This window comes from Lissotriton vulgaris, chromosome 7 (assembly GCF_964263255.1).
Source record: "Lissotriton vulgaris chromosome 7, aLisVul1.2, whole genome shotgun sequence".
NCBI classification, from domain to species: Eukaryota; Metazoa; Chordata; class Amphibia; order Caudata; family Salamandridae; genus Lissotriton; species Lissotriton vulgaris.
Window position 1 is genome coordinate 1485824369 of NC_141695.1, and position 19588 is coordinate 1485843956.

The 19588-nt window shown below is 45.3% G+C and overlaps 1 protein-coding gene across 4 annotated transcripts in view; it reads right to left on the reverse strand.

Moving 5' to 3' along the window:
• ITCH (itchy E3 ubiquitin protein ligase) overlaps positions 1-19588 on the reverse strand; it is a 1274207-nt gene that overhangs the window by 695403 nt on the left and 559216 nt on the right. For all 4 annotated transcript variants that reach the window (XM_086932290.1, XM_086932292.1, XM_086932291.1 and 1 more), the window contains 2 exons: positions 4527-4707; positions 3425-3520 (listed from right to left, as the gene is read on the reverse strand). In XM_086932290.1, coding sequence (XP_086788416.1) covers positions 3425-3520; positions 4527-4707 — 277 coding nt within the window. The remainder of the gene's footprint in view (positions 1-3424; positions 3521-4526; positions 4708-19588) is intronic.

Consider the following 19588-nt stretch of genomic DNA (forward strand, 5'->3'; position numbering starts at 1 on the left):
CCAGGAATACAGAGCCAAGCATGCCTCCTTAAAAGGACACTGGTGTTTATAGATCTAGATCAGTATCTTCAGCATTTAGACAGCATCTTATTTGATTGTTAACAATAAGTTGTCCTTCATGAACCAAATCTTGTGCTTTTGGTTTGTGTTCCGGTGGAAAATATTGGCTCCGTTGTTCCATTTCATACCTGTGCGCACGGTTGTATCGCACTAACAGGGCCTGAGTGTTGGAGACGCGACAGAAATTGGCTGCTAGAGAAGCTATCTTTTTCTCAGAAGCATCAATAGGTTTTGATTCCTTATCAGGAGGTGGAGTCTCTCCTGTTGTCTGGGAGTTGGCTCTTTTTCTTGCATTCGACACAACCAGGGAGTCTAGTGGCAATTTTCCCCTCATATATATTGGGTACGATGGGGCTGGCTTGGACTTCTTGTCCACTCTAGGGGTAAGAATAGGAGCTCTGATTGGGTCATTAAAAATGTCATCTACATGCCTGACCATCCCTTTAAGCATGGGTAGTGTATGTCTTCTGTGTGGTACTGAGGGTTTCATAGAGAATATCCTCTTCTAATGACTCCTTATGTAGCTGCATCCCATGGTAGTTGGCAGCTCTACCCAGTAAGTCAATGTAGCCTACACTATCATCATGTGAAGAGTGTTTGATAGTGTACAGGCCGGGATCATTGCCTGTGGGCGAATTGGTGTTATAATCGTCCCATGGGTCTTGTAATGGCTGATCATCATCATCCCCATCATCAAGGTTCTCAGGTGTATGTGGTGGTGAATGTTCAGGTAAAATTGGTTGAAGCTAAGGGGAAGGGGGAGGGGGTGATGAAGGAAGAAAAGGTGGAGGGAGGAGGGGAAGGGTTAATTCCAACAGATCTCTTCTTAAAAGGGATGTGATATGCTTTTTCTTCATTAGCTCTTCTTTTTAGAGTCACATTAGTGGTGATATGGCCAGTCTGTGGGTGGATATATAAAATCTTTTGTTTCGGATCCGGTATTTCAATTGGGGCATCAAAACTGGGCTTTGTAATTGTTTTCTGCACTTCTGTCGGCTTCAGCGCCGAAATTCTCAGTGGCGAAGTCGAAACCATTGATGTCTTCGGTTCCAACAATTTTTTTCGGAGCCGAATGGTGGGTGTCGGTGCCGGACTTGTGTTTCAAACCCGAAGGTCTGGGCTCCAAACTCAATTTGGAAGGAGTCTTTTCAGAGCCGGAAGGCTTTTTGGTAGGCTTTGGTGCCGAGCCAGAGGGCGGGGCATCAGAAGCGTAATCCTGGTGCCGACCGGGGCCTAAAGGCATGGGTTGGACCAGAGCCTTCTTTTTAATTGGAATTGTCTCTTGGGGCGAGGGGGGAGCAGTACTCACGGTACGTAGACCATGTGGGATGTCCTCCTCTTGGTCGAAGTCGACATCTGAGATGGCGACCGGCTACTGTTCCTCCTCGGTTCCCATGGCCTCACCGGCTTCTTCGTTGGGATTGTTGACCGAAGATGTCCGGAGTAGAGCTTGTGTGCTGGCTCTGCATGTCGCAACGTCAAACCCGACAGTCGCGGAGTGTCTTCTTGGGGCGGAAAGCATGGCACGCGTCGCAGTCCTGTTTTCCTGTGTTCGGGGGACAAACAAAGATTACACACTTCGTATAAGTCTGTGCGTGGGTACTTCGCGTGGCATAGAGGGTAGAATTTGAAGGGAGTTTGTTCCATCGACTGCATGTCGACTCGACGCGGGTAGCCCAGGCGGCCTTCCACAAACTTTCCGTTCTAAAGATTATTTTAAGTAATTACGATGCGCGATAGAAAGGGAGATGCGATCGAAAACAATACCGTCAAGGGTGAATATCTTGCATGCCGAGGGGTACCGAAGGAACGGTGTTGAACCGGAGAACAACAATAGACGTCCGAACCCGATGGCGGAAAAATCAATCTAACAATGGAGTCGATACCCATGCACACTATCACCGAAAGGAGGAGTCACCTACGTTGTGACTCGAAAGACTTCTTCGAAGAAAAAAACAGTGCAAACACCCGGACCCAACACTAGATGGCGATCTATGCACAGCATATGATCTACAGCTCATATACCTCAAACACTCTAATCCTTTGTGGGAAAATCTAAACACGACCGGCTACAACTGATTACTGCATCTGCATGAATTGAATAAAGCCAGTTAATCTTCCATAATTAATGCACGATTCAGAGAGTGCAAAGATGCAGACAAACTAAACCACCATTGCATTTTACTGCATTACTATTGTCCACATATCTTAGAGGTCTGATAGAATAATTTCCTAGAGGTAATATATATTCCCATGCATTCACACATGCATATCTCTCCTTCTCCCTCCCTGCCCGAGCTCTGCGCATTCTCCTGGATCCCTCAGTTCTGTGTAGCTTACAACAATTCTGATTATCCGGACATAAATATTGCAAAAGCCTTAATGTTTCTAAATCAAAAAAGTCTTTTTAAAAATGCTGCAAATATACTTACGAAAATCCACTGAAAGATTAACCATAGAAGCAACAGACATACGGAGATAAAGTTTGTAACTAAATGACAATTACAGTGTAGATGAAGAAAGAAAGAAAAATGTTTTCATTCGTACAGTTCATCAAAAAATGTGTGAAAAGGGCTTTCTGAGAAACCGCAATTATTTTAGGGTTTCAGACTGGGAACAAGAAGCTTGTGAGAAAAATGCCTCCATTACCATAATGGAGGCAGTAAAGAAGAACGTAGAGGCTATGAATTTGGTGAGCATCAGCCCTACATAAATTCTTTAGCTAAAACATGTTATCCTATCTCTGTTCATAGTTGGGATAGGTGCATCTGTTAGATACCCAACAGACAAATACTGTACACACATCATCATCACAATAACAAACTGTCATGATATTGTCTCTTAGAATATCGTCAATTAAACAATCATTATATGTAATAGTGAAACCGTAGGAATATATTAAGTAAGCATTAAGTAAGCACCGGATTTCACAACCACACCAGGTTTGAAGGACCAACTTTTCAAGTTATCAGTTTGTTAACGTTACGATGTTGTCTTTGGACATTATGAAAACAATCTCTCACTAGCAAGAGACAGAGCAAAAAACTGGGAGATAGAGTCAGAATAAAGGAAAACAAATATAAGGAGGTTGGGGGCTCCATAACCTTTAACTGCATTCATTTGTACATGTAAAAAAACGACGGCAATATATTTAATAGATCCGATTGCTTATCATTTTAACACAATTGCTAGCATAAAATACAGGAACAGCAAAACGGCATGCAAAAACGGACTGCTAGTGACAAATTTACCATACAAAAATAGGCATACAAATTAAACAAAAACATACTGAAGATATAATATTTTCTATGATTTTGGATACTGCGCAATTTCCTGAAAGGTAGGATTTTTGTATGTACATTACCCGGGAGGAAGAGGTTCTGGCCGATCCCACGTAGTTCTTTTCTCAACGTGATCTACAAAATACATTCGGCCGTGCTGATCTACTCTCTGCTCCCAACTAAAACACAAAATAAAAATAACTGAGTATTATCACCCTTAACGCTGCGCCGGAGCTAGACTCAGAGGGAGTTATTATGCCACGGTAAGCTATAATGCCAAAAAACACTGTGTTGCTCTAAACAACTAGCATAACATACAAGTTGTTGCAGTTCATAATGGGCTTGACAGGAATGAAACCGCATACATTTCACCGCCAATGGAAGGGAACAACAGAATTGCAATGGCTAATCGGCACAAACAATGCACACTATTAGGAGGGATACTCAGTGACCGGAATGGAGATGGAGCAACAGTGATATCGCAGGACAGACTTGTGGGGTATTAGATGCATGACACTTTAGAGGAACGAAAGGGATTGCCGATACAGTTGGTTAGGAATTACAATACAATTGCAGCATTATTTGATTTGACAGGGTAAAACCATGCAGAGAATGGCCCATATGTGGCACTGTGCTTATTTACGATAGAAATAGAAGCAGCCATTGTGAGCAAGCATTAGGATATATTTGCAGAGTTGTAGCAGAAGCTATTGTAGGAAGGGATTATAGTAGCAGAGGCTATTGTAGTAAGGGATTAGTTGTGTGGCTACAGAGAGCTAAAATCGCCAGGGCTAATGTAGGTAATGCTCAGCTTACATATATATGTTTTATCAAATAAAAGGTGTGTGGCCTCAGTCAATAACAGTGTGACACATGGCTTGAAAGACAATGTTATTTATAGGACACAGGGGAAGCGGGAAAACTCACTAACAGACTTTAGAAGAGAAATAGATTACTAATTTGGATCTCGTTTAATTTGGCAGTAATTGCAACAAAAAAAATGCCGGAGCAAGAGACTATATAGTAGCAGTTTAGATATTCACGCAGTATTTGAAGACACACTGTCTGGCGCTATGTCAGAAGACGGCACCGCTGAAAAGAAATGAGGGGTTAATTATGTAACCCCCCCCCCCCCCCCAAAAAAAAACAACCCAAGTACAAACTCATCCTGAAACTGGTACCTACCCGGGAGGCAATGGACCTTGCATTACTGGAGTCATTGGTTGTCCTGCAGGATTCGCTGGTGATACTTGCTGAGAGACAGGGGGTACAGCCAATGAGGCTGACGTCTCACCTTCAGGATTTCTCTGCGGTTGTGCAATTGGAGTTACAGCTGGCAATGTTACTGCACTTGGACCATTTGTCTCTGAAAATGAACAAGTAAAGACCAATGAAAAGGACTGTAAAAAACAAGCTTGTGACCCCATTACTCTTGTGCACCATGAATGCATACATATGCAGTCATCAGCAATTTTCCCTTTCTCATGCTGGTTTGCAGGCACATTAGTTACTGCATGAAAAAACCTAGCAATGTAATATACTGTCCGATGGCCTAGCTATTGATGAATGGGTGGTGTTCTAAACTAATGTCCCATTTTATTAGCAAGAGGAGTAAAATAAGTAAGGAGGCAAAAATGTAGCACAAGGAAAACGAAGGCTTTAGCCGAATTTCATGTTTAAAGAACACAATATCCATCCTGTAAAAGGGTCCTAGAGGCCACCTTGCTGTGTCCAGACAACCAAAAGACAAATAGAGTAGGCTGAAGTAACTAAAGTCCTTGGCCTAATCCAGGAAGAAAGGGAAAGTGTATCGGACAACAACTTTATGAAGCTCTTTTTAGGGCAAGAAAGCACCAATGCGCCCAAAGACAAAAAGCCATACTTGTACATAAGGTGTGAATACGAACAACTTTGGGACAAAATTAGAGTGGGTCCAGAGTACCAACTTCTTCAGAAATGGGATCTTGTCCTGTGAATGTATGGGGACGTAACTCACAAAAATGTCTCACAGATGACAGGGACCAATAAGGCCACATTTGAAGAACGCAGCTTAAGCACATAGATACATCCAGTTGAAAAAGGTTGGTGGATTAAGACAGAAGAGCAACAATTCAGGTCGTACCTGGGCGGAAGCTTGCTAACCAAAGAAAGACATGGAAGAACAACATAATGAAATCTGATTGTATTAATGGACAACAATATTCTTAGGTCTTTTTCTTTAAGACCATCTTACTGTCAATTATATTTTGTATATGTCTATTTGAATGCCTGATACAGCCAATTATTTTGCTTCATTAAAGACATAAGAATGTTGGCATACAATGTGAGGGGTTTAGTTCTCTTTAAAGCCCCACCATAGAATCTCAACAATTTACTTGAGTATTAAGGCTAGCAGAGGTCTTTGGGAAAGGCCTTATTATACGAAGGTCAATTCTTCAGGAGTACTGTGCTCAAGCTGAGCACCTACAGGAAAGGATAGAAGTTACTCAACTTATTTTTCATCTAAAGGTCTTCTTCCAGAGCGAGCTAGACCACATCCACCTGCTGAAGCTGCAGCAGCTTCTAGACTCAAATCTGACACGGACATGATATGGCCTCAAGTATGACTGGTTTCCTTGAATGCCTGAAGACCTAAATTAAGCCGCCGAATAAAAAAAATCAAGAAAAATAAAAAAAACTTTCTTTGACGGGTCAATCATGACATCAGCCCATCTAACTCCCTCTTTCCCCTCTTCTCCTTTTATCTGCCTTCCAAAGCCAATCTGTCATCATGAAGCTAATACTAGTACTGCTTCAACTGATCCAAGTCCCCCTCCTTTTGATTGTTTCCACTTATGCATGTTTTTGGTTCTTTCTAATCCCTTTCTTTAATAATCTCTTGCCACCTCTGGTATTGTTCTCAGCCAATTTGAACACACCATTCTCATCCTTGTTAAAAAATATTCTTTCAAGCCCTCGGTCCCTTCCAAATCCTTATTTTATTACTTATGCTTCTCTATGAGCATCTTAAATTTGCCCATAACAAGCTCTCTTCACTTTTGCCCATTTCCTTACTGGGTTGTTTTACCTGCTTCATATAAACTGATTTTAATACTGTAGTCGACTCCTTACAACAACTTCCATGGCTGGAAAATTCTTCTCTTGGCTCACCCCAACACTTTCAATAAGGATAACCACTTCAATTAATTACACAATTCTATCCACTGACAGCCTCTTTATTCAGAATTTCTAGTACTACCTTTTATTGGTTTTTGTATGATCTTTTTGGTTGTCCCAAATATGTACATACGGCTAGGCAGATCTGGGACTCTCACCTGTCCCTTCTGAGTTATTTAACTTTGCTCTTAGCCAGAAAAGTTTCTTCAGATGTACTACTGTTGCCCCACAACTTATTTTGACCAATGCTCCCAAGCAAACCATTCAAGAGGTTTGCTTTCTTCTCATTTTACAATCCCATAATCAGTGACACTATTTCTAAAGGTCTGTCCAGTTCAGGACTGAATGTCATCTCATTCTCTTAATTTTACCCTTGCTGAATGCAAAGTTGTGCCCTTTTTTAAATTTCTTTTTAGCTTTTTTTCCCCTATCTAACTCTTTCGCAGATCTAGTCAACTTCTCTAATCTCCCTTCCACGCTATTAGGTTTATCTTTGATTCTAGTCTATTTATTTATGTGCCTATATGATTACAGCTTTATAACATTCATATGATCCTTTTTATGATCTTTCAAGGAACCAAGATTCTCCTCTCTACTCTGGTACTTGCTTGAATGGATTTCTGTTCTTCTCCTATTGTCAGATTCACTGGTCACTGCTTCTCTTTTTCAGTTTACACCTTTCTGTGAATACTTACCCCTCTCTTTGTTGGCACCCTTTTGCCTCTCGCCTTCTTCAGTTCCACTGTATTACATTTAAGTTCAACCATGGACCCGCTTCCTTTCTTCTCTAGGGTAAATCTTAACCAATGGCCAGAACCTACATCACTCTTGCCAGCTTTGTCTTTTTGTTACCAGTCTACGTAATGCTCAATCTCACTTGTGTTCCTTCCTTGTCTCCACTGGAACTCTTCCCCAGTATGCGTATTCCTGTCTCTCACCATTCTTTCCATTATCTTTCAATAGAACCTATTTTAGCGCTTTTTCACTCATTTTCAGTTTTAAGGATACCACATCTATGTGTTTCTTGCTGAAGTCTAATACAGCATGGCCTATAATAAAGGGTTGAAAGGCTTCAATGAAATGAAACAAAGTTCTTACATTAGGGAGTTCAAGTGGAAAACATGTATAACCGGGTGACTAAAGACCTTGAAGTTCATCATGAGGCTTGCATGGTTACGTTCCACTTAGGGTAAAATAGCAGCAACAGATCAGACTGTAGAACAGAGATTTAGATCCTTTAGAAAATGAGACAACTGAAGTTCCTGAAAAACTCAAATCACAATCGCGGCTAGACAGAGGCGTGAAGGGAAATAAGTATTGCCCTTTGTTCCAAAGTAAAATAAAGCTTTATTATTGCTAGTCTTATTTCTAACCATTAAGAACATGATCACTGCAAAGTAGCCTTAAGATCAAAAAGGTTACTTTCAATATTAAAATATTCATATGGCCCTTCCATATTCGGAGGGGAACACGGCAGGGATGCCCTCTTTCCCCGCTTCTTTTCGCTTTGGCGATCAAACCGTTAGCAGCGTGGGTGCGCCTAGATGCGGCATATAGGGGTTTGGTTTGGTCCCCAGAATATTCAGATAAAATTGCACTATATGCAGACAAAGAGCATTTCTTTTTCTCTGACCCATGGGTCACCGGACCGAGGGTGTTACAAATTCTGCAGGTGTTTGGCGAAACGACAGGGCTACACGCCAACCCGTCCAAGTCGATACTTTTTCCTATCTGTGGGGATCAGGGCAGTCAAGACTGGGCCTCGCAACTGGTCATCGCAAATGAAGGGTTTAAATACCTCGGGGTTCACATTACCAGATGCCCTACAGTAGTGTGGTCGCTTAACATTGCGCCTCTGCTTCTGGTGGTCCGGGATGAGACGACGATATGGTCCCATCTTCCCCTGTCCTTATACTTCAGGTCCGCGATTTTTAAAATGGTGTCCCTGCCGCGTTTGCTGTACAGACTGCAAAACTACCCATATCCAATCCCGCCGTCGTGGTTCCATCAAATGAATGCACTCTGAATAGCTTCCTTTGGGGCGGCGGGGCGGTTTGGGTGGCTCTGGCGACCTGTGTTCAATCTACTTACTGTGGGGGCATCGCGGCGGCAGACGTGCGGTCCTACTATTGGACATCCCAGCTGCTAGTCATGAATGATTGGTGGTATAACCCGCAAAATGACCCGGCTTACGCGGTGGAGAGACTCTTTTTGGAGGTATATCCCCTGCTTGTTCCCATATATAGCCACTCTACCCTGGGGGCCCTCCCCCCGGCCTGTCGCACGGTGATACAGATATGGAGGCGCGTCCCTAGGACCCTGGGTTGGTGGGGCTTGCTGACATGCGAGACCCCCCTCTAGCGGGAAACGTGCCTCTGACCGATTGCGATTCTGCCCAGGTTCCGCGGATGGGACAATATAAGGATCTCAACGCTAGGTGATGTAATGCGTGGGCCCACACTTAAATCCTTCCAACGGCTGCAGGAAGAGTTTGACCTACACAAGTCCCAATTCCATAAATACCTCCAGCTTCGCCACTCCCTGTCTCCCCTGATTAAGAACCTTACGGCTCTGCCAGAATTTCACCAATTACAGGGTAGACTGTTGATGGGGGATCTAGGAGAACATAAAATTCGCCAACTCTACCAGACACTGACCAAACATTCTAAGACAAACCTACACCGGATGAGAGCAGCATGGGAGGCGGATATATCGACCCTCTCAGATGATGACTGGACTGAGGCCCTCGCCAGTCCCATTGGTTTTGCGGTGTCCTCCAGATACCGATTAATCCAGTTTAAATATCTTCATCGGGCGTACTATTCCCGGCTCCAGCTCAGCCAATCTGACGACGCTTCTTTTTTGCACACGGTCTGGGGTTGCACGGCACTGCAACATTTCTGGTCGCGAGTGTTGTCCTGCCTGGGGTGAGTGCTGGGATGGGACCTCCCTGCAGACCCTCTACTAACTCTTCTCCACAGCACGAACGATATTGGGGGAGAACATATACAAACAGCATTTGTTATTTCTAGGACTTACTTTGGCCACGCGGGACATAGCTCAATAGTGGAAGTCCTCTTCTCCTCCGGGTGTGGCGGCCTGGAAATCCGCTTAAGATACATGTATGTCAGCCGAAGTGGCGGTGTTTCAAGCCCAAAGTTGTCCGCAGAAGCATGGGAAGATCTGGAGAGCATGGGCCACTTATCGGGGCATTGACCTTTCCCTCTTATCACCGTCTGCAGATTCCGACCCTTTAGACAGACTTACTATTTAATAAATCCTCAGTTCCAGACGCGGATTGGCCAACGTGGAGTTATGTTTATATGTTTATATGCCTGTATAATGTTCTTAGTGGGAAATGCGGTGCAAGGGAGGGGGGTGGTGGGAGGGAGGGGGTTGTTGGTTTAACTGCGGTATTGCCCTCAAATGCCACCCTCATCATCAGCTTTTAGATCTGTAATCCCTGATTTGCATGAAGGTTTTTTGCCGGAGGAAACCCCCGTTGGTTGTAAAATCTCAATAAATTTTTTTGTAAAAAAAAAAAATATTCATATGGAAGGATGTTCTAAAAAGCAGGGAAAGAGATCTTTGGAAAAGTCCTCTCTTCCAACAAAATATTAGCTAATCTCTTCTTGGGCTAAAACAGCCGAGTGCTCAAGTTTCATTCAGTCTTTTCTTTTTAAAGTTAGAGTCCTTTTGGCTACTTGGGATATAGGTCTGTATATAGTCCGTCACCTCCTCTATGAGGTGGAACTTCGGCAGATGATTGTCATGAACTCCCTTGGTAAGGGGCCAGTTAAATAGTAGTAGACTTGGGGACTTTGTGTTTCCTTGTAATGTGCAATCTGCTGCCCAACAGATTGTCTCTCATTACCACGAAAATGCCCTCTCTCTAGGACAGCATCAAAAGGTTAGACAACCTCTGGAGTGGTTCCTGGACTGCACTGGCACCGCAGTAAATACATTCACCTGTGAGCATCATCACTGGTAACTAAATTCAAGTTACCCACCCAATATGCTGCAAGTATTTTCTAGGGGGTACTGTTAGTGGACCTAAAATGACTGGTAAATCAGTGAGCTGACTAAAAGTATTAATGACAAAATTAGATTATTGTCCTGGTCACTGAGTGATACAAGAGCATTTTTTGCTTGTGCACTAAGTGATCCCTATCTTTCTGCCATTCCCTAACTAACGTCTTCCAAAATGTAAAGCATAATGGTTTCCCATGCTTCAAAAAGTTATGAGCTTGGACTTTAGGTGAATTTCATCACATAAAACGCACAATATCCATCCTGCAACAAAGGTCCTTGAAGGCAACTTGCTGTGGCAACATAGCCATTGATTTAGATGCTCGGATTGTCACCGCTTAAAAAACAATCTCCCCAGGAGCTACTCCTTCTCACTTCCAGATATGAAGACAAAGTTGCATAGAGATACTTATCCTGTGCACTGATGTCAGTTTATATACAGAATGTTTCAACACCCAGCTAGCCTGGGACCTTATTATCTACAAAAGGTCTACAGTGCAGGAGGAGGGTGTGTGGTGAAGAATCTGTAGTGTTATAGGTATTTCTACAGAGCGAACCTAGTAAAGAGGCAGCAGAGCGTTGTACATGGTCAAAGTCCTGCATACTATCAACAAGTGATAGTAGACATTGCAAGTTTGTGGACTATTAATGCATTGTGATGCGTGATTTAGTTTCTTTAAAGAGGTGCATCTTCAACTCACATTAGAACAGCAGGTCTTGATGACTATAGGGATATTGTGCCATATCCTGGGAGCAAAGACGAAAAAAGCCTATTGCTTTGTTTTTTTTTTACTTTTTACGCTACTAAGCCTGCAGTATGAAGGTGTCCTGGCTGTGGGTGTGCAGAGAACCACCAGAGATGCTGAGCATGTCTGCAAATCGACTCGTCTGCTGACCCGAAGAGCTGTTCGATTGAAACATGTGACCGCATCGCCAACTATTTTTCCACCAAAGTTGAGAAAATCTACTCGACCTTCCCCAATCCTCCTCCCATGGGGGCTGAGTTTGAAGCTACGGCAGTGGGGATGGAGATTCTGGGATCCCTCACAAATTTCATCACGCCACCTCCTGAGGAGCTGGTCAGGACGTGCCTTTCGGTAAAATCTGGCTCCCCTATGGACCCGGTGTCTCCTAAGCGGTTGGGGGACAGCCTGAGTGTCCTGGAGCCTTACATAAGGCACGTCTTGGATATCTCCTTTAAATCGGGCACGCTTCCTGAGGGGTGGAAGCAGGCGGTGGTACTCCCCCTTCGAAAGAAGTCTCACATTGGTTTTGAGGTGTTGGAAAATCTGAGGCCCATCTCACTCCTACCTTTTCTGTCCAAAGTGGCTGAGAAGGTAGTGAACACCCAAATCATGAAGCATGTAGAGGAGGTGGGTTTGCTCCACGATACGCAGTTCGGTTTCAGACCGCGTCATTCCACAGAGTCCGCCCTTCTCATGGCAACCGAACATCTGAGACAGGGCGTAGACGAGGGGCAAACCATGGCCTTGATCCTGCTTGACCTCAGCGCGGCGTTCGACACTGTAGCACATTCCACCTTGCTGCAGTGTCTGAGCAAAGGTGGCATCGCCGGTACCGCGCTGAGGTGGATCCAGTCCTTCCTTACAGGAAGGAGCTTTCAAGTGAGGCAGGGTGACCATTACTCCAAGGGGGTACCTTTGGGCCAGGGCGTGCCTCAGGGCTCGTCCCTGAGCCCGACCCTTTTTAACTTGTATGTGGCACCTGTTGCATCGATTGTGGAGAGCCATGGCCTCCAATTGGTAACCTACGCTGACGACACGCAGCTGGTCATCTCCCTGTCGCACGCGCCCTGTCTTGCTGCAGATGGCTTCCAATCGTGCATGAAAGACCTTGCCGATTGGATGGCCATGAATTGTTTGAAGCTAAACGGCAGCAAGACAGAGGTGCTGGTGGTAGGGAGGGCCCAGTCAGCCTGGTCGTCAGCCTGGTGGCCATCCTGTCTTGGACCAACTCCTGCCCCTTGTCAGGAGGCTAAAAACCTGGGCGTTTGGTTCGATGCGGCTTTGACCTTCGGGCCTCAGATCAATCGGGTGGTAGGAGTTTGCTTTGGGGTCCTGAAGAGACTAAGGAAAGTTCTAGACCTTCTGCCATTGGAAGCCCGCCAAACCTTGGTGCATGCCCTGGTGACCGCAAGGCTTGACTATGGGAACCTGCTGTACCTTGGGGCACCGATTAAAAACGTGGCACGCCTTCAGGTGCTGCAGAATGCGGCGGCACGCCTGATTCTTAGGCTGCCCAAAAGGGCGCCCTCGAAGTTGGCACTCCAAAAATTACACTGGCTTCCAGTAAAGAGCAGAGTTGAGTACAAAGCCCTCTGCACATGTCATCGGATTTTGCATGGTAGGGCGCCCGACCTCTGCAGAAACTGATCAAAGCCTATGAACCTTCTAGAGCGCTCAGATCTGCGGGCGGAGGACTGCTGAGGACTCCCAGGATAAAGAAAGCTCGTATGGGAGGCAGGTCCTTCAGGCACCTGGCCCCCAACCACTGGAACAAACTCCCAGCGGACCTTCGCCTGGAGCCAGCAGAAATGAAGTTTCGAGCTAAGCTAAAAACTTACCTCTTTACTAGATAATCCTGACCTGCCAGCACTGTTTTCCCTGTCTTATGTTTTTCTCACTGTCAGCGCGGGGACACGCCGGTGCGCGTAACTCAGCGCTCTACAAATGCCCCTATTATTATTATTATTATTAAAATAAGCAGGGTGCTAGTTGTGAAGGCTTTGGAAATTATACACCTGCTTTTGAAGAGGGTGGTGGCCAGACAAAGAAGTCAATGGTTTCCATTAGGATCGGAATAAAGTGATCCAATTTCTTCAGGTTCTGGATGAGATACTGTAGGAAGCTGGCTCTCAATATACTATACCTAAGTGAGGTATAGTGTGCACAGAGTACAGTGGAACCCCAAAAGTATGCAGAGGTAAAGTTAGATAGCACCTCACTCTCTATTGTGGTAGTGTGGTCGAGCAGTAAGGCAGTATCAGAGGACAGTGTTAAGCATTTGTTGTACACCCTCAGTCAGCAAATTAATTCATACACTCAAAGACTGAACTTCAGACTAATTGTTTTTGTATAAAAATATCCTTTTAGTTATTTTATTTTCTAGAACCAAGCAAGCCTGGCACAGGTAAGTGATAAGTACTTAGCAGTAAATATACAGTTGTAATACAGTTGGATTTGTAATAGTAAATGCAGTTTGGTTTGACTTACAGTATGGTTTCACAGAAATGCAATACTTTGTATATATAGTACATAGACTTGAATGGATTTTTCAGTAAAAATATCGATTACGTTTGAGATTACTTTTCTTACTAAGAGTAGTATACCTGGATACTACTCTGGGACATTTCCTGTCAACAGGTAAGTAAAATCGTTATTGTTAGTTAGTGCAATCTTAAAGAATTTCTTTAGGTTTTCAAACTCCAAACTTTTCACAGAAAAACAGTCAATGTTATCCTACGGAGGAAATTAGTGTTTTCGGTTTTGAGGTAACTATTTGGTAGTGGGAGTTGAGGTTCTGGGGGTAGACTCGGGGGTCTCCCAGGGTTAAGAATGCACTCTTGTTACACCCTGAGCTGCACTAGGGTGGCCGGGTGCAGAGTGCTGAGACCCAATGTTATCCGATGGGGGAAAGGGGGCCTCCGGTAGGTGGCTACTGACTAGAACGGCTTCTTGGCTGTGGGAGCAAAGCTCCTGGACTTTAGCTCAGGGCAAATGGGGAAACAAAGTAGCACCAAAGGTGCACCCTCAGCGGCACTAGGGTGCTGTTTCGACGCCCGGCGCCCTTTTACTTTCAACGTTGTTTTCAATGGGGAACCTCTGATTTGCAATTGCACTGCAGGCTTGTGGACGTAGGTCTTCTGGATGTAACCACCACTTTGAGAGGTAAGTTGGGAAGTTAGGGATTGGTTAGGCACTGTCTGTTTGGGCAAACAAGGCTGTGGGGCGTCAGGTGCAGGGGTGCCTTTTGGAGTCAGTTCTTCTTACCAGCTCCTGGTTGGGGGGGCCTTCTGGATTTAGACTGCAGGCGTCGGCTGGAGGTTTGAGGCAGGTCAGGGGTCGCCGGATCTCGGGTCAGGATCGCCGGATCAGGATCGCCGGGGTGACCTCCTCGTGGTGTTTCCCACTCGAACTCGGGCCATGGACAGCGAGTGTAGAGTGGTGCGGATTTGCGGTTTCTGGCCAGGGTCAGAGGTTGCAGATGAACAAATCCGGTGTTCACTGGAGACAAAGTCGTTGTGGTTCAAGGCAGGCAGGTCCTCAGGGGGTTTACAAGGTTGCTGGCTGTAGGACACACAGGGATTTCGCAGGAGCAGGTTTGAGGGGGAGATAGGCCGGTAGGGCTGGGGCCAAGTCAGTGGGCGTCTTCATCTTGTTAGCTGCTGCACGGCTATTCGGTCCTTCTTTTTCTTCTTCTTGTAGTTTCTTCTTGTCTGAGGAAGCAAGGTTCAGGGGTGCCTCTAAATACTAGATTTGGGGGAGTTACAGGTAGGTAAAAGGTATGGACCAATGGGTCCTTTTCCTGGGGTGGGTACACACCCTATTATGCCACCCTCCAGTGGGAGGGGGGCATGAGCCTATCCCTGGTTGGCTGAGTCCCCCCAACTTCAAGATGGCGTGGACTTAAGAGTTGTGCGTCACCTCGCCTCCCCCACCTGAGGGTTGGAGTTGGCAGAGGTGGGCACACCTCTCTTCCTCACTTTTTTTCCTGCCGGTTCTCCCGCCAAAGTGGGGGTCAGAAACAGTGGAGACCAGTTGCTGAGAGCAGCAAGTGGCCAGGGGAAGCTCACAAGGCGGCAAGACTTTGAAGCTTCTCCCTCGTGAACCATGCCCATCCCAGGGGAGGAGGTTTGGCACCTCGTCCCAGGATGTGCATTGTTTCAGGCCCCAGAGAGCAGCAGGCTCTCGACCCAGGGGTCCAGAAACATGTCTGGTGGCAGCAGCTGAAAGCAGCCACTCAGCCTGGACACTAATGGTAGGTTAGTTTTCAGGGGGCATCTCTAAGATGCCCTCTGTGCGCATTTTTCATTAAGTCCCACACTGGCATCTGTGTGGGTTTAATGTGCTGAGAAGTTTGATACCAAACTTCTCAGTTTTCAGTGTAGCCATTATGGTGCTGTGGAGTTTGTAACAACAAACTACCAGCACCATAAACTCTTAATGGCAGCACCACACTTATAATGTCTAAGAATGGACTTAGACACTGTAGGGGTACAGTGCTCATGAACCTGTACCCTCACCACTGGTATAGTGCACCCAGCTAAAGGTGTGACTGACCTATGCCAGGGCAGTGGGTTGTAGGCATGGCCCACAGAGAAGTGCGCCATGGCGACTCTTCACTTTGTTCTGCCTCAAAACGCACAAGTTACTACTTGTGTAACGATATATCTGGAAGAGACATTAGTTAGTGATAGATTCCTTACCTTAGATTATCCCCAGGCATCAGACTGGATCCGGAAAGTTTTTCGTCAGCCGTACCCCTGCGTGTTGGTAGGTGGATTCGTGCAGCTCCGTGTCCGTCGCTGGTGTCGTAAGCGCTAGAGATGAAGTCAGAGATTACTTTGGCGCCACCCATGTATGCTGACGTCCGTTCTGTACACAACTTTCCGTGCCAGGAACGCAGAGCCATGCAAGAAACTGACAACTGGTGCCATGAAACTAGGGCCCTGAAAGGGATGACCTTAAACCTAGAAATCAGTTCGCAAAACGGGGAGTATGGGTGGGGCGGTAAGGAATCTATCACTAACTAAGGTCTCTTACAGATATATCGTTACACAAGTAGTAACTTGTGCATCTGAAAGAGAGTGATAGATTCCTTACCTTAGAATAGATACCCCAGCAATACCCACCCCGGTGGTGGGTCTGCGTACAAGATTACACCAGAAAGTCACGGAGAACAGAATGGCCAAAGAAGCTGCCTCTCCGGACTTGACGGTCAAGGCAGTAAAAATTGGTAAACGTGTTCAGCGAAGCCCAAGTAGCTGCCTGATAAATGTCCTGCAAGGGAACGCCGCGTCCCAAGGCAGTTAGTGGCTGCTGGTGCCGAGGTAGAATGGGCACGCAGCCCCACAAAAGGCTCCTTCTTGGCCACCGAGTAAGGAATATGTACTTACCAGTATGCATCTGTTCTTGGCATGTAGGGCTGCTGACATTCATATCTGTGCATAGATCGCCGCCTAGTGTTGGGTCCGGATGATTGCACACTGTTGTCCTGGAAGAGTCTCCGAAGTATCACGAGATAGGTGGCTCCTCCCCCGGACTACAGTGCGCATGGGCATCCTCTCCATCCTCAGATTGTTTTTCGTCCGTGTGGCAGGGATGGAGTATGATAGAGTAAGTGATGTCCATGCTATAGAATAATTCTGAGTGCTACAGCTGCGACAGGCACCGGGGAGGAGGGAGGGTGCTATGGATGTATGACTTTACAACGCATACTTTTTCAACGCACACCATTACAACACAATTTTTACAACGCAGGATCCTTTACAACGAAAGCCTTTACAACGCATGACATTACATAGCAGATGCTATTACAACGCATGCCATTACAACGTAAGTCTAGGTAAGTATATTATTTTTTAACAAATGTAATTAATAAATATTTACTTAAATGTATTAAATTAATTTTTTATTAATATATTTGTAAATATATTTATGTATTTTTTAAAAATAGTGTAGGTGTTTAAAAATAAAATTTAAAATCAAGTTAGTGTAAAACCCAAACCCAGCCCTGAACCCTAAAAATACCCCTGTACCCCATAACCCAAACCTGAACCCTAAAAATACCCCTGTACCTCATAACCCAAACCTAGCCCTGAACCCTAATACCCCTGTACCCCATAACCCAAACCCAGCCCTGAACCCTAAAAATACCCCTGTAACCCATAACCCAAACCCAGCCCTGAACCCTAAAAATACCCCTGTACCCCATAACCCAAACCCAGCCCTGAACCCTATAAATACCCCTGTACCCCATAACCCAAACCCAGCCCTGAACCCTAAAAATACCCCTGTACCCCATAACCCAAACCCAGCCCTGAACCCTTAAAATACCCCTATACCCCATAACGCAAACCCAGCCCTGAACCCGAAAAATACCCCTGTACCCCATAACCCAAACCTAGCCCTGAACCCTAATAATACCCCTGTACCCCATTACCCAAAAGTATATATATAAAATTCCTTAAATTAATTTATTTATGTTTAAATAAAATGATATACTTACGTTGTAATGGCATGCGTTGTAATCGCATCTACTATGTAATGTCATGCGTTGTAAAGGCATTCGTTGTAAAGGATCCTGCGTTGTAATGGTGTGTGTTGAAAAAGAATGCGTTGTAAAAGTTGCGTTGAAACGGTTGTATACCGGGCGATATGAATGTCAGCAGCCCTACATGCGAAGAACAGATGCATACTGGTAAGTAGCATATTCCGGTCGAGGCATGTGGACTGCTGAATTCATATCTGTGCATAGAATGTATAGCAGTCTCCCTCTTAGCGGTGGTTGCCTGTGCCAGCTGCAGCAGCCTGAAAAAGAGTCTTGAGTACAGCCTGTCCTGCAGCTGCTTTCTGTTTGAAGTGTACATCTACGCAGTAGTGTTTGGTAAATGTATGTATGTTAGTCCATGTGGCTGCTCTACATATGTCTTCTAGAGGAATGTTTCCCAGGAAAGCCATGGATGCCCCTAACTAGCGTGTGGAATGCGCCCTTGGGGGAACTGTTAATGTGCGTTTAGATTTCTGATAACAAATTTGTATGCACTTAACAATCCATCTGGCTATACCTGATTTTGAAATGGGGTTGCCTTTGTGCTGTGGTGAAAAGGCAACAAACAGTTGCTTAGTTTTCCTGAAAGGTTTTGTTCTGTCTATATAGTACAGGAGAGCTCTTTTAACATCCAGGGTATGTAGAGCTCTCCCTGCCACTGAATCTGGATTTGGGAAGAACACTGGCAGTTCGATAGTCTGATTCATGTGAAACTGGGATACCACCTTTGGCATAAATTTAGGGTTTGTACGTAGCACTACCCTATTTGCATGAATTTGTATGAATGGCTCCTGAATAGTTAGGGCTTGTAGCTCACTAACTCTCCTAAGTGATATAATTGCCACTAAAAAGCCACTTTCCACGTTAGGAGTTGAATCTCACACGAGTGTAGAGGTTCAAAAGGTGGGCCCATTAGTCTGGTTAGAACCACGTTGAGGTTCCAGACAGGTGAAGGTGGGTGTCTTGGAGGAATCACTCGTTTGAGTCCCTCCATAAAAGCTTTAATAGCAGGTACTCTGAAGAGTGAAAGGTGTTGCCTGTTCTGAAGATAAGCTGCCACCGCAGCCAAATGTATACGTATGGAACTGTAGGCTAGATTGCATCTATGTAAATGTAACAGGTAACATATGATGTTTTGAGTGGATGCATCTAGCGGATTTATGTCATTATTGGTACAATAGATGACAAATCGTTTCCACTTCGCCGCATAGCATGCTCTGGTTGTAGGTCTTCTTGCCTCTTTGATAATATCCATACAGTCAGGAGGCAAGTTCAGGTAACCAAACTATGACTTCAGGAGCCAGATCGCAAGGTTCAACTGTTGCGGATCTGGGTGCTGAATGTCTCCATGACTCTGCGTTAAAAGACTGGGTGTTAATCGCAGCCTTTGATGAGGCACCACGGAAAGTTCTAGGAACGTGGTGTACCATGGTTGCATCGCCCACGTTGGAGCAACTAGGATGAGTGTCATGTAGTGTTGTCGCAGTTTGTGTGCCACCAGTGGTATGAGCGGGGCTGGGGGAAAAGCGTACGCAAACCTGCCTGACCAGTTCATCCATATCGCATTGCCCTGAGACTGCGGATGTGGAAACCTGGCGGCAAAGCTATGGCATTTTGCGTTTTCCCTTGAGGCGAACAGGTCTATCTCTGGGTGACCCCACTGCTGGAAGTACGGTGTAGCACTGAGGGATGCATCTCCCACTCGTGCATCTGGTGGCTGTGTCTGCTGAGCAGATCCACCATCTGGTTGTCCCTGCCTGGGAGGTGTTCCG